The sequence below is a fragment of the Diadema setosum genome, chromosome 19 (assembly GCF_964275005.1).
Source record: "Diadema setosum chromosome 19, eeDiaSeto1, whole genome shotgun sequence".
Taxonomy (NCBI): Eukaryota; Metazoa; Echinodermata; class Echinoidea; order Diadematoida; family Diadematidae; genus Diadema; species Diadema setosum.
This window is the reverse complement of record NC_092703.1, coordinates 33,300,941-33,316,270: the sequence shown is the minus strand read 5'-3', so window position 1 is coordinate 33,316,270 and position 15,330 is coordinate 33,300,941. Positions and strand designations below refer to the sequence as shown.

The 15,330-nt window shown below is 40.6% G+C and overlaps 1 protein-coding gene across 1 annotated transcript; it reads left to right on the top strand.

Annotated features, from left to right (window-relative positions):
* Window positions 1–334: 334 nt before the first annotated feature.
* Window positions 335–2,230, top strand: LOC140243027 (frizzled-9-like). Its single transcript, XM_072322766.1, has one exon. It carries the CDS (start codon window positions 335–337, stop codon window positions 2,228–2,230), a length of 1,896 nt encoding a protein of 631 aa, XP_072178867.1.
* Window positions 2,231–15,330: the final 13,100 nt, after the last annotated feature.

Sequence of the window (15,330 nt, the reverse complement as noted above, 5' to 3'; positions counted from 1 at the left end):
GAGACCTTGTAACAAGAAACACATGTGAAATGAGAGGGGGATCAACGGTAAAGCGATATGCCTAGCGTCGTTTGGGACGGCAAAGATTTTCTGTTCAAGGTGAAGCTTTTGATTTCTCTCAGAAAGTGTGGAGAAGAGGAGAAAGAAACGTGACTCAGGGAATGGAATGACGTTCATCTTTTTCTTTTTCTCACAGATATGTGCATCTTGGTAGTAGCTGCGCTCAGTAATTGATCGTCTGATGTACAGACAACCTGTGCTTGATTACTGACGTGCTTGGATATGATACTCGTGTTGTACTGGAGTTAAATTTCAGCTGGTGGCATCGCTGGGCATGAAATCAGTTGATATGGCAACCTTGTGCGTCTCGTTCCGAGTCGTGCTCCTGGGAATCTTCTGCTTTGGCAGCAGCTTTGCCGCTGGTCTACAACACAGCGGCTCCCACGGCCACTGCGAACGAATAACGATTGAATTCTGCCAAGGAATCGGCTACAACCTCACCAGGATGCCCAATTTGTTTGGCCATTTGACGCAGAGCGAGGCCGCCCCGAGCATCCACGAGTTCCATCCCCTGGTCGTCGTCGGGTGCGCCGAGCATCTCAGGTTATTTCTGTGCTCGATGTATGCGCCGATGTGTTCGGAGCACATCGACGTCCCTATCCCGTCATGTCAAAGTATGTGTGAGGACGTGAGACGGAAGTGTGAGCCAGTAATGACCAGGTTTAGCTTTAGCTGGCCCGAGAGTATGAACTGCGACAGGCTGCCCCGAGGCAAAGATCTTTGCATGGTAGCTCCCAACACGGCAGACACCGGAAATCCACTGCCCACAAAGATGTATGATTCCGACATCGACAGTGGACACAACGGCGGAACAAACGTCGACGAGCCGGGGTCGCCGAACAGCGATGGGCAGAGACCGACGAATACGACGGGTTCGCAGCCGACGTGTACTAATCCGCAGAAATTCGTATTCGTACCGCAGACGAACTCGTGCGCGCCTCGATGTGACGTCGATGTTTACTTCCAGCAGTCCGACAAGGATTTTACCAAGATGTGGATTGGTGTGTGGGCTATCCTTTGTTTCGTGTGCACCGCCATCACCGTTCTCACGTTCCTCATCGACCGAGCTCGATTTCGATACCCTGAAAGACCAATCATCTTCCTATCCATGTGCTATAATCTTTATTCTCTGGCTTTCATCGTCCGCCTCATTGTCGGCCCACGAGCAATTGCATGTGAGAAGACTCTGAGCGGTGTCCCGTACCTCATTCAAGAGGGTCTCGACAGCACGGGCTGTACCATCATATTTCTTACACAGTATTATTTCTTCATGGCAAGTTCGATCTGGTGGGTAATTCTGACGTTGACATGGTTTTTGGCAGCGGGAATGAAGTGGGGTTACGAAGCCATTGCGGCATACAGCAGCTATTATCACGTCGCTGCCTGGGCGTTACCTGCAGTGAAATCAATCATAGCTCTCTTAAAACGCCGCTTAGACGGGGACGAACTCACGGGAATGTGCTTTATCGGGAATCATGATCGGGACGCCTTAACTTATTTCGTTCTGGTGCCGCTTTTTGTGTATTTCGCCATTGGAACCCTGTTTATCTTGGCTGGCTTCTTTTACTTGTTCAGGATTCGTAAAGTGATGAAAAATGGAGGGACAAACATTGACAAGTTGGAGCGGCTCATGGTGCGGATCGGGATTTTTTCCGTGCTTTACACCGTTCCCGCCACGGCCGTGATCGCCTGCTATTTCTATCAGAGATCTAACATGGATTATTGGCGGCATTTGGCGGAACTCACGCCCTGTAGGGTGCTACCAGGCGCGGAGGGGTCTGAGGATCCCCAGGGGGGTGGGTGTGCCCCCATGGAGTTTTCGATTCCATCAGTTCCCGTGCTCTCTGTCAAACTCTTCATGCTTCTCGTCGTTGGTATTACGAGTGGAATGTGGATCTGGAGTTCGAAAACCGTGCAATCGTGGCAAAAGTGGTTCAGTGGGTGCGCCCTCCTCTCACCGGGTCAGAAGTCGTCGCTCCAGCCGTCCCAACATCATCACCACCACCATCATCATCCACAACAACCTCCGCTCCAGCAAGCCAATGGTGGTACGCCGAACAAAAGCAGCAGGCCTACAACGCCCCGGGTGAAGTACCCAACAATAAACGGCAACAACAGAAGCACCGGTGTCATTTACAGTTCTGTGAACACTGGAAGTGCCATTGTTTGATGGCTGAAAAGGATACGTTTTCAAAGGAGAGAGAGAGAGAGACAGAGGGAGAGAGATAGAGAAAAAGAGAGAGATAGATAGAATGGGTGAGAGAGAGGAGAGAAAGAGAGTTTGTATGTGAGAGACTATTCTGTTTTCTGTCTCTTTGAATTTTGGACAGATTAAAACGCATATTGTGCGAGCAAAGGGCCATTAAACCTTTGGATACTCTCGTACTCGTACGGCTACTATAAAGCGATATTGTCAGCGACTAGACTCGAGTGATTTGTAATGCTATCTAAGTAGAACATCTCATTTTCTGTGATTTTGCAAAATCGTGTAATTGCTTTCGTTACTGTGTAAATGAGTTTAATGTACTTCATATAAACCAATGCGTATTGTTGTACTGATGCAGTACTTTGGACGAGCATTTGTTCAGAGTGAGAACTCTGGCGACCGTACAACTCCACAAGGCTAAAGATTATACATGTTTATCTATCCCCGCTCCCGTTAAATCCTTAAATTAAGTGAGGAGAACAATGTAATACGAATAATGCAACCACTTGCCCGTCGCTCCACTGGCTGTGTAGATGGTTTCTGGCCAACTTCATAGAACTACTCATGCGGTGTCTAGACGAGAGCTCCCTTTTCCCCAATCCTCCCCTCCTCTTCTTCGACTTACCAACGGTTTTTAAAGTGAAATGGGATTATTTCGCTCGATGTCGCATCATGATTGTGTCAGCCCTGCTTGCTCCTTACTTACGTGTTGCTCCAAATTCAATACTCACCGGAAGAATTTCATACATCGCTGACCTTTCTTTCACATCTCGATGACTAACCGCCCGATCACAGACTTCTGAAATTACCTGACAATGACATTGGGCTTTTTAAACTAGAATTTTCACCTCCGTACAATGTTCGCCACGCACCACGGGCACCTGTCAATACATAGCAGGCCTAGTTTGTGTTTATATTACAGGCACGTCACACTATTCGCACTATACCAAATTTGGTTTCCACTCATTACTAACCCCTCTCGCATGTTCTCTTTTGCTTCATTTTAAAGACCCCTTTCCCAAGCTTCTACTGGACCATTATATCTCCCCTTATTTGTCTGGTTTTTTTTTTTTTTTGTTGTTGTTGTTGATTTGTCCTAGGATAGACATAATACACGTATTTTATCTTATTCCGTCTTGTAGGCTTACTGCTTCGTCAGGTGCTATTTCAGAGGCTATTTATTTGGGCAGGCCTATACATTGAATATCTATGAACGCTCTTATCAAGATTTACCATGCTATTTTAATGACTTCAAGATACCAGAACGAAGACACACTCTTAGCATAACTGTTGTGTTTGCCATCATGCCCGTAGCTGGCCCGTCAGATTTTGATTTGAGTGTTGTATACTCGTGACATACTACAGTATTGAGGCTGGGAACGGTGACACACTGATATGTTGAAAAAAGGGTTGCGTCTGTCTATTTCTTTCTTTCAAGAGTACCTGCACAGTCAGAAAGTTCGTACAATTATGATGTGAATCGTACAGAGGATTTTGCAGTTACGCCGTTCCTGCAATTTGTGAAACAAAGCGCACTTTTAATGATAAGAAATTTATAACAAGTAACGTGTCAAAGGTCAAAGGTTAAAGTTGCCTCTGATTCTTGGGTTTGCAAAGTCATGACGTCAACGAAATTTGATTATCCAACAAACTTATGTTTATGCACTTGGAAGCAGTCCCTGAACGGGGTGTTCTTACAAATTCTGTTTGATATCTAATCCTTTTTACAGGTATGGGTGGACTGCAAAGTGCTTTTGTTTAGCAAGTTTACACTTTGTGATACTATATGCCACTGAGATATTTGTATCGCATTATCAGACAAAAACAGACAAACCAATAACCGCCACCTGTAACTCTAGGTGTCATTATATTGACACATCATATTGTTCATCCACCAAAGTACAGGCACAAATCAAATTGTCCCCAGTTTGCTGTAGTGATTGTATTTCAGTGACCTGTTCATGTACAATCTCTTTGTCGTCTTACATTGTTTTGTGTAATGTCAGTGCAAAGGCTGCTTCCAGAACACGAATCGTAAGTGAATCGTATTCTTTTGATCTTATTTTCACGATATTTGCCGCTATCGTTTTGTCGTATTGATGTTATCATCTTTATGCAAATTTGAAGGTGGCAGCTCGATATTATGAGAAATCGTTTGACTTCCGGTCAATACAGCTAACCCGTAAGTGAGGTTGAGTATACGTCAATGTAGTCGATGTTACTTGAAAATGAATTCATCTCCAAGTTCGAATTGGATTACAAACGTATGACTAAAAACAAACAGACAATATAATAGAAAATTAATTCAAATCGAACACAGAGTAAGACTTGTTAAGATATTGATATATTTTCACGATATGTTATCATGGAACGATGATGTCATTGACAACGACGTAATTATGCAAATGAGATGAGATTATGACGTCAGTGCCTCACAAGTCTCCCGTTGACCTGCCACAAATATTCCCTAATTTTTCTCTCCTAAAAAAAGAGGGGGAATTCTATTAGAACAAAATTTCTTCATCAAATAATCATCGCATCATAATATCCTTGCAATTATTACTTTAAGAAGGGAGAAGCTGTTGTGGTTGAATCTTTTTCTAAATTACAAGTTAACTAAAGACATGATTTTCGCGATAGTTTTGTTTTACAAACCGATGGGAGATTTGTATGGTGACGACATGTTCAGCTCTTCTGATTTCCTCAAGTGGATGCGCCCAGTGTCAGTACAAATGTACTCTGTTGAAAGGTGTCAAACGTAAGAGTGTCTGTAGCTCCCTTATTTCATAAAATCATGTCCAAATATGATGATACTTTTAGAGTGTACCAGCAGTCTTCTGTTTGTTTCGTTTTACTCAACTTCAGTGTGGAATACGTGCTGCACTTTTAAGCGCAAAGCATTTACTCGAAAGGAAAGGAAGACAGTATGTATTAACGCGAAACGTATTTTTCCGTTTGTATAAATAATTATTTGAAGTCATCTGCCAGTCGACTTATTAATAAAGAGTTCTGCTCTGTCAGTTACTTATATCTACAGAACTTTCCACATGTGCTTTATGAGTGTACTAATGTTCTAATATACATTGTATCTATGCCACTATAGGGCAACTATAAAAAAAGGCCCTACACTTACTAAACTCGTATAGAATCCAGTCCTTTTGCTAATCGAGCCCCATCCCCTCCCATATCATGCTTTTACACACTTGTGAGTTGCTGTATGTATATATGTATATATATATATATATATATATATATATATATATATATATATATAGGGCCTACACATCTATAAATTATGTGCATATATATACATATATATATATATATATATATATGAAGAGTTTGTTTGCAAAAACCGATAAGTCCATATTTGTCAAATGGAGATATTTGCGATTAAAGGGCAAGAAAAATAACGAGAATAATAAGAATTTTTTTGCTTCTTTTGACCATGACTTCAAAAATGTACCTTTATATGTAGTGACCAAAATATCATTTAAAAGGTATTATTTTGTACTTTATGACAGAGACCGTACTTCAAAATCTTCAAAAATGGACTTATCGGTTTTTGCAAACAAACTCTTCATATATATAAATATACATATATATATATATATATATATATATATGTATATATGCCTATATACTAAAAGCATGCACACAGTGCCTATATGTGCATATGGTATATACAAATGTACATATGTATATATATATATATATTGTATACGTTTATATTAAGATAAAAACACATATCTTTGTGATAAACTCTAGTTTGTGTCACATTCCTCTAAGGAAAGAAAGCAGCGCGAACAAAATCATGCTGTCTTTAATGTCGTTAGCCGATTCAATTTGACGATCATTGCCACACACTTGAGTTTGACTTTGTTTTTGTTTGATTTTGTTTTGTTTTGTCTTGTCTTTGTTGTAGTTTTTATGCCCTCATATTCAACAGTCATCCACAGGGGTGGCGAGAGGAAAGTTACACACCTTAATGAGACATTCTGATTTAGATAGAATATTTGGGTTTGTTGCTGTTGTTTTTGTTATTTCGATTTGTTTATTTGCTTGTTTGTTTGTTTGTTTATTGTGCCATGTTGCTTAATGTGCTTTGTTGATCTAAACAGCACACAAGCATACAGCAACTTTTACTGCAAGCCGCTTCTCGACTTTCCAAATGGAAACCAAAGACACATTTTATAAAACTTGCTCTTCGTATCATCACGCGCTTAATATGACCGAGGTCATCCTACAAGGCAGCGAGCAGTTCACCTCAAATAAAGTACACATCCACTACGCCAAGACCACGAATATCCGTGCTTTCAAAATTATTGTACCTCCTTATGGGAATCCTCGCATAGCGCCTCACGACAAATGCACTTTATGATCCCAGACCGTAACAATGCCTGCTCTACGAAATGCAGAGTACTAAAATATGCCGCACAAAACTCAAGTGTACTTAACATCCCGTGCGTATCGTTTGTTGTTATACAGGTCATTAGTGTTCGGCTGAATGCGATCATTTCTATCCTCACGTAGCTGAAGGCGAGACTGTAGTATGTGATGGCGATTGGATTTCGAAACAACGGTCTTAAGAGAGTTAGGGTCGATTTCTTTTTCTTTTCCTCTTCACTAGCCGCAAAGCGCATCCCCCATATGGGCTAGACGATTGTAACACTACTGTACACATACGTTTGCCACACAAACCACAAAGCTTTGTACACGGAGCGGGGAATAATATTCCCACCCTAAGGGTTCCTGATAGTACAGAACAGACCTAATCGCCTACTTAGGCCTAATTATTAAATATTAACTGGGGTTGTTAAGTGCAAAGTGATCGCCCAAAACGATCTACACGTAGAAAAATTCGCCGCATTTAAAAGAAGTCCATTTTGAACACAACCTTAATCCCCCATGACGATGGTATCACACGCTCCCACTTTACCGTCAGACTGTTAGCAAGAGGAAAATGTCCTCCGTTCTTAGCCGGTCCTTTCATCATTATTAATGGTGTGTGAGCTCCAATTATTGGCACACTAACGACATCGGTGAACTATTTGAGCAGGACATCGTTGTGATCGAACAGGATATCGTCTCAAAGTTGGCATCGACATCACGCATTCACAGTGGCGGATCCAGGCGGGGGCGCATCGGGCGCCCCCTTTGATTTTTGTTAAAACAAAAGAAATAAAAAGAAGAAAATGAGGAGGGGTGCCCTTCCTTTTAATTTCTAAAGACCCCCTCCTTTACGGAATTCCTGGATCCGCCCCTGATTCAAATACAATCACTGTGGTGTCATTGCGTGAGAAAATAAGAGGAAAGTGTGTTGACCTCATCATCAGGGTCATCGACCTCCTAACTCTCAAGGTCAATATCCCACATAGTCATGTTACGGTCATGACACCGAATTTAGTCAACTGATGACTTTTTGTTACCTTTCCAATTTTCATCCGTAAGTGCCACTTGACGACGCGCAAATCAGAGCTGAACTTTAAGAAGCTACATGTACAGTATGGGACAGAAGTAGGTCGTGCACCGTTTCCTCATGTTTTCTTCAGCTTTCCCTCAGCAAATTGTACCATTTGGATAATAGTGCCCCCTCCCCTTCCCTTCGTACCCACCTCATTTTTCCTTTGTGTCGTCATAACTTGAATGTGGCGATACATTTTCTAAATCATCGACATCCCAGGTTAAACGCCATCCTCCTTACTTTCAAAACAATTTTATTCTATACACTGTCACAGTATAGGTTGATTTTTCTGGTTGTGTTTGACCTGTACACAGGCAACCAAATTCGTTCTTACGTGTATGAGTTACAATCATTGCATGGTTGGATAAAACACTGAGAGGTGTAAAACAACAACAACCAAAAACTGAAATTGGGAATACATTACAAGTAGCAGCATTAAGATTTATGGCTTAGTCGTGCTTTTGTACAGTTACTTTCTTTCAAGATATAATCCTATATCGTCAGCCGTCAATACTGCTGTATAAAAAACTGGAGCAAAAGTAGTTAACGATGTGTCTGCGTTTTGCTCTCTTTTTTTTTTTTTTTTTTTTTTTTTTTTTGGTCTCATTGTGCCTCGAGCAAAAGAGATGAGTAAATGTATTAAAGCTATCATGATTATTACCAGGGTTTTTTTTTTCCACTTCAATCTTGGGCATCAGCAAACTCAAGGGGGGGGGAGGGTATAAGTCTCATAATACCCTGAAATCTAATCCCGCCACATGAATTGTGTGTAGAAGTTGGCTTAATTGAAACCAGACGGGTGCCAAGTGGATCGACGTATATACTGGAAGTGGTTCCTCCGTTTGAATATGAAAAAAAAAATATTGATAACACTCAATTATCATGAACACAAAATATAATAGCTCTGCAACGTGTCACATGGTATTGTCATGGAGCTAGTAGCTCCATGGTATTATGGTATCAACGAAATGAAAGGCGATTTTATGATCGATGAGAGCATAGGGTAGAGTAAGAGTTGACCCCCGCTGTGTATGCTCTACTTTTTTTTTTTCTTCAGGAACCCAAATACACTTGATTCTTTGACTCATGAGTCTTTTTTGTAGGAACCCTAATGTGAGTTGCAGGATCTCTGTGGTACTCAAATCTAGCTTAGTTACATGCGAAGAAGCGGGTCAATTCCATCATACGGAACAGTGCAGGGTGCTGCTACGAACAAATGCATGCACTTTTGATGATTACACGGCTAATGCACCGAGATTTATACTCGGAAAGATATTTATGGCGATTCGGCATTTCGTCCAGGCGACATCAAGGTACTAAATTCATATTACACGTGACCTTCGATCTGAACATTGTCTATTCGCTCGTGAGGCTGTTTTCTTGTCTGCTCTCTCCCTCTTTCTCTCCGACTCTGTTTCCCTATATTCCTCCTTATTTGGCCTTCATGTTGATTCTTTTTTGTTTTATCTCTCGACAAGAAAACAATGCAAATACATCCTTATCAACGCAACGGTGTACACCAACTCCTGTTTTTATCTTTCGCAGGTTTTGCCTGCTGGAGGGGGAAAAAATAAGGCACACATTTGCCCTTTGGATCTTCTGGTTATTGGGTGCATTTATCACCATGCCTCATACGCCTGGATTTTGTTTTATTGCCCCGACTGGGAGTTATGACAAGCTCAAGCGTAAAAACGAACAGAGAAGGGGGAAATGTTTTCGGCCTCCTCTCCTCTCCTTTTTTTTAATATTTAATTTTCCCTTTGAAAATAAAAGGTGGGCCGCTCCGACAGACCATCTACTACATGGTGTGCTAAATTTTAAGAACAGAAACGTCAGCATCTCACTCAGATATTCCGAACAAGTTGCTGTTGTCTGGCAATTGTGCTAAATCAAAAAAGTGTACACGGGAAGGGAATGACGCATAAAAGTTTTTATTTTGATTTTTCTCCAAATTTCATTTCAATTTATTTTCATATTTTCTCACATATATCACAATATAAAGTAAATTGATGCGAAATCTATACAGAACATAATTCAAAGTATAGAACTTCACCGGAATGTTCAAAAGTTTGTCTTGGTATACACAAGGTCTGTTACATGCGAGTTAAACTGAGATCATAATGCGAAAAATATGATGGGGCCTGCGTAAAAGCAAGCTTGTATAGAGCCGCAGGTCCCGTGATAAAATCAGATTAGGGGAAACATAAGTACAAATATTTTTTTGTGGTAGGTATACCCCTCAAGAAAACGTGCATGCGCTAAATTATCATCATTTAGTCCCCAATTGCAGTCCTCCGTAATAACTCGTTCAAGCAAAGGGAAGAAAGATTTCATGTGTTTTTGAAATTTTGTATACCATGTACCTATGTACGTCACAGAGTAAATGGGAAGTTCGGCGGCTATCCGAAAAAGGAATGCTCCATTTATCGACATAGCAAATGGGGTAAAAATAGACAGTGTAGTTTGTGGTATTAAAGGTATTGTTTACCATTGGGAGCAGCGTTAAAAAAAAAAAACGTTTCGAGTTACCACATTTGATGCGTATGTGTAGGTCAGCTCTATCACAAAACATCCTGTCGTATAAAAATTGCGTAATAAAGCCTAAAATATAAGGAGATATCACTATTTTTCTCACTAAAGTATAACTGTAGACGGCTTAGTCTATTAAAACAATTTTATTATAATTTGTTCACATGTTGTATATTTAATCATCAAAATGTTTACATTGGTTGTTTCTATTCTTCACTGACATTTTAGAACTATTTTGAACCCCTAAAGATGAGTTTTTGTTTCATCTGCAAATGGTAAATAATGCCCTTAAGAAACCGTTGTTATGTCCGGTAAAACATCGATTGCGTAGATAATCAGCAACTGGTGAAGGATAATCCAAGAACCACACTGTGTGAAGATAAAAAAGAATGACCAAACGGTGTGCGACATAACGTTGGAAGGCTTCCATTTCTTGGCTTTTCAAAGTCATGTTCAGGAGGATTAAAATAAAAAGATGAAATCCATGCACCATGAAACAAAGAAAAAGGAATAGAAAAGAGAGCAAACAAAAAAATAGGAGAACATTTCGCAAAGGTGGAAGATTACTTAGTCTTACTAAGTCCATGAAAAAACATTTTGAGTCAGTATAAGAGTTAGAGAGAAACTTTGAATTGTTCTTTGTAATTTTTTATTATTTTTTTTATGTCAGCATCTAACAAATCTCATTTATAGTTCAAATCTTTGAACATTCTGAAAATCATGAATAAAGTTAAAGTCGGCTAGCAAGGTTTATATATTTTTGACAATCTTTGTGATATAAAACGACATTAACTTTTATGATGCCAGCTTCATTGAACCACGACGTATTCACTGAAACATTAAGGATATAACGAGATAAAAAATGCATAAATTTACAGCTTTATTGAACCACGACGTATTTACTGAAACATAGAGGATACAACAAGAAAACACTACATACATTTAGAAGCGAAGATATCGAGGTGTAACGCAGGAGCAACGCACATTACAATATTTATTGATTTACTGTAGACTATATTATAGTTATTTATTTATCCATCTTTCTTTTTAGTCAAAAGAGGGTCACCATTCACCCCACTTTATGTAGACCATGTTGGTTAGTATTCACCACTGTAGTTTTTTTTTTTTTTTTTTCTTTAAACGCACAATCCCCTCACGAGTCCCTGTTTCTGCCAGGTGTTTAAGGTTGGTTCGATACCAATGTCTTTCCCACCTGCTCCTTCTCATAATTTGTGTCGTTTTTCTCAGACGGATTTGTAATCTAGAGCCGCGAGAAAACAACAATCGCTCCTGACGTCCCAAACCCTTTCCCCATTTGCGGTGCGGCGATGCTTCGCGTTATTGCACATTTGGAGTCGTATATACATTTTGTTCGGTATATAAGTCTCTCTGAAAGTGCAAAGCGTAGTTCACCGATCTGCCCAACTGCAAGTGCAGTATTACTGTGCCCTCTTCCTCTCTGCGCAGGAATAAGGAAGATATGAGTATTTCGTGATATGAACGATTGCCTAATGCGTATTGCCCTAAATAAACAGAGCGGTTTTCTCCAATCCGAAGATTTATGGTTGCCCGTCGCATCGTCCATATATTGAGACACATACTATCTTGACTATCTTTGAACATTTTCCGCCAACCAAACTGCACACAAACGTAGAAACACACACACACACACACACACACACACACACACACACACACACGCACACACGCATAACAAAAGCGATGTGATTGTAAATAACGACCTTTCATGTTATTACACTTGAACCGGTTCAATAGCACTTTTTTTTTCGTGTGTGTGTGTATGTGTGTGTGTGTGTGTGTGTGTTTTTGCCCTCTTAAGTAAGCGAACTTTTTAGATGTATTTTATTCATATTCATATTTTGTATCATGACTCGATCTATGTATACGAGAGGGTATTTTTGTACGATCGCGGTGAATAACTGGAGTGCGCTGCTCCTTACTGCTTTCTGCTTCGACGTCTAAACCAGCGATGGCGCCGCAGAAATCAAAGAGATGATGGCTGAGTGGAGAGGAGTGGGAAAAGTACACTGCATTGCCACTGGCTTGCATCTCGGGGGAAAAGTGCAGTTTACTCGATTGCATCAGCCCCCGAACCCGCTGCTGAATGGGGGACTGATAATCGTTTTTGAACAAATTCCGACTCGTCATTACCAATGATTGTCTCACTTGATCACGTGATTAGGCCATAATTTCGGCATCCCTTTCTTCTCTGTTATCTCTCCTCTCTCCATCATTTTCTGCCACTCTCTTCCTGTCTTCGTCTCTTTCTCTTCTCTCCCTTCCCAGAGTGCACTGCGACAAGAAAATATGGCAATGAGAGGGTAATGCTTTGTTCGTTTCTATCTTTCCTTTCTTCAGCGCGTCTGCTCTCTACCGTTTGATCGTCGCACTTAAAGCTACACGTTTACCAAAGGAAGTGATTTTAATCTGTCACGCGTGCGAAATATATTACAAAGGGGGGCATGTCCCTTGTGTTTAGTGAAAAACCAAGCGATAATCATGAACTAAAGGGGAACGTGTGCAGTGAGATATCGAGAAATTTGACATTGTGAGCAAATAATGGTTAGAAGAATACTGAGCACAGCAACAGAAGTGTTTCTATTGGTAGACAGTTGAAGAAAGCAACATGTGTATGTGACCGTGGTAACCAGGGAACACAGTGCGTGCGGCGTTAAACTTCTGTTAATATGATTATATTGTTTCATGTTAACGTTTTCATAGTGTTACGTCTTGCAGACAATTGCTACTGTAGAAAGTTCAGTTGTAAAATTTGTTCTATGTTATTTATGCTATGATTGACAAAGTCTCTTTCTTATCATGAAAGATAATGATTACAATGTACCGAGATTGTATATTACCGAACAAACTATATAGATCTCACGCAAATAGTGTTCAAAACCCTTACTACTAGGTAACCCCCCCCCCCATCCCCAAAAGAACATATAGTATTATGCAAAGCAAAGCAAAACAAAACAAAACAAAACAAAACAAACAAACAAACAAACAAACAAACAAAGCTCTGCATCTTAACCTGATCCATTGTAGGTTGTTTTTGAACGTGTAGGCATATATATCTTGACATCCATATTATTACCTGGCGTATACACTGCCTCACGATCATGATGATAGAGCGACTATTAAGGCGGTCATATCCAAGTCAAGGAATCTATGAAATTTCTAACAAGCAATATAGATTATGTATCGAGGTCATACAGTAGTTTGGAATAAAAAAAGTCTCATCTCAGCACTCATGTCAAGGATCTTTTTCACGAGGTTCACAAAATCCATAAAGTTAAAGTGCTGACTGCCTTCGCCACGGAGCCCGGGCAACTTTTATAGACAGAAAACCATGAACATTGAATCGGTGCGACATTTACCAGGATAACCTAATGTCGTCCTTGACGATATTAACCTAGATGAGACTGGAGGGTATTAAGAGTAATGTTTGCTAGGATTTCATTTTTTTTTCCTTCACCAAACGTATAGTCTGGCATTACATGTCTTTGTACAGGATATGATGATGGTATGTGTAACCATTACGTCTTTAGCTTTTTCGCCAAAACATTATCTACAGAGAAAGTGTGTGTGTGTGTGTGTGTGTGTGTGTGTGTGTGTGTGTGTGTGTGTGTGTGTTCTTCTGTTTGTGATAAGGAGACAGCGTTCCACCAGTCTAGCTACATAATTTGCGAGCCTGTAGTCCTAGTGTAGATAGCCTGACTTTCTTACCCCTCTTGTTATATAATATGCGGTATAAGCCCACTGCATTGTGGTGCATCGTGGACGACAGTGGTATTCTATACTCTTCATATTCCGTGGAAGAGATGAATACTGCTATAAATGTAAAAGGTGACTATCCCCATCCCCCATCCCCACCCCATCCTCACCCCACCCCCACCTCTCCCTGCAATCTCCTCAGCGTAATATTGTCTGATATTTGATTGATATTTATAATGAGACGTCGTGCCCCTGCAAGCTGTCAGTTGTGACTGAACCACTGCGGTATTTAAGACTTATTTTCCTTTCGAGGAAAACCGTTGCACTGTACTTTCTGATATGTTTCTGTGTTCACTGAGCCCGTTCTTACCGACACATACATGTATAGTATACACATATTGTGTTATCGTGAATGGAAACACCAAAGTACAGTTGTTTTGTACATAAGCTAGGGTTAAAAAAAAAAACCCGCCTCTTGTTCTGCTACATCGACAGAGTTCGAGATGATAAATGATAATATACGAACAAATTGTCATGTTGATTTTTTTTTTTATTTGCTGTCACATTAGATTTCACTTATTGTATAATTTTATTTTTGTCTGTCTGTGTGCATGCGTGTGCGTATGTGTGCATGGGTGTGTGTGGATGTGTGCCCACAAACCTTGATTAAACATACTACCAACAAAAAGCACACAAACACACAGACTACTAGTAACAGTAACACTAACAGACGACAACGACCCAACCAGTGTACAAGGCAGGCATGGAACACCACTTGAGCAGATACTTCTCTTTGACGAATGAATGTCGAGCTCGAAGTCTTTCCACTCAATGGAAATAACATTTAAGCTCGATGTGAGTGCCTTTTACATCAATATCGCCACTTATGAAGACCACAAATGTGATATTGCTACGGTATAGAGTGACAGTCTATACCTCCAGAAGTATATGCACTCAACAAGTAGGAGCCTGTAAATAAAAACGAAAGTTATAAAAAGCCGCAGCTTCCGGACCGTCTTCGCACAAAATTCGGCCCTATTTTCGGCTAACGAAGTGGTCGCGCTTCTTCGTTACTCGAATGTTTTAGCTTGTTTCGTTGTCGTCTCTGCTTCGTTAGTCTCCTAGATGCATCCCAAGGACGAGGTCGTATTGGCTGGGTTGAAAATGTATTGGGGGGGGGGGGGGGGAGGAGGAGGAAGATGGAAAACGGTGGTGGACTTTGTCTCTCTCCGTTGCAGAACGGTGCAAGTACTCTGACGTATCAAGTTTACCACTCGGAGGGTCCATGATAGATAGATAGATAGATAGATAGATAGATAGATAGATAGATAGATAG

Excerpts from the sequence above, each read along its gene's own strand:
- LOC140243027 (XM_072322766.1), top strand. The coding sequence starts at position 335 with ATGAAATCAGTTGATATGGCAACCTTGTGCGTCTCGTTCCGAGTCGTG.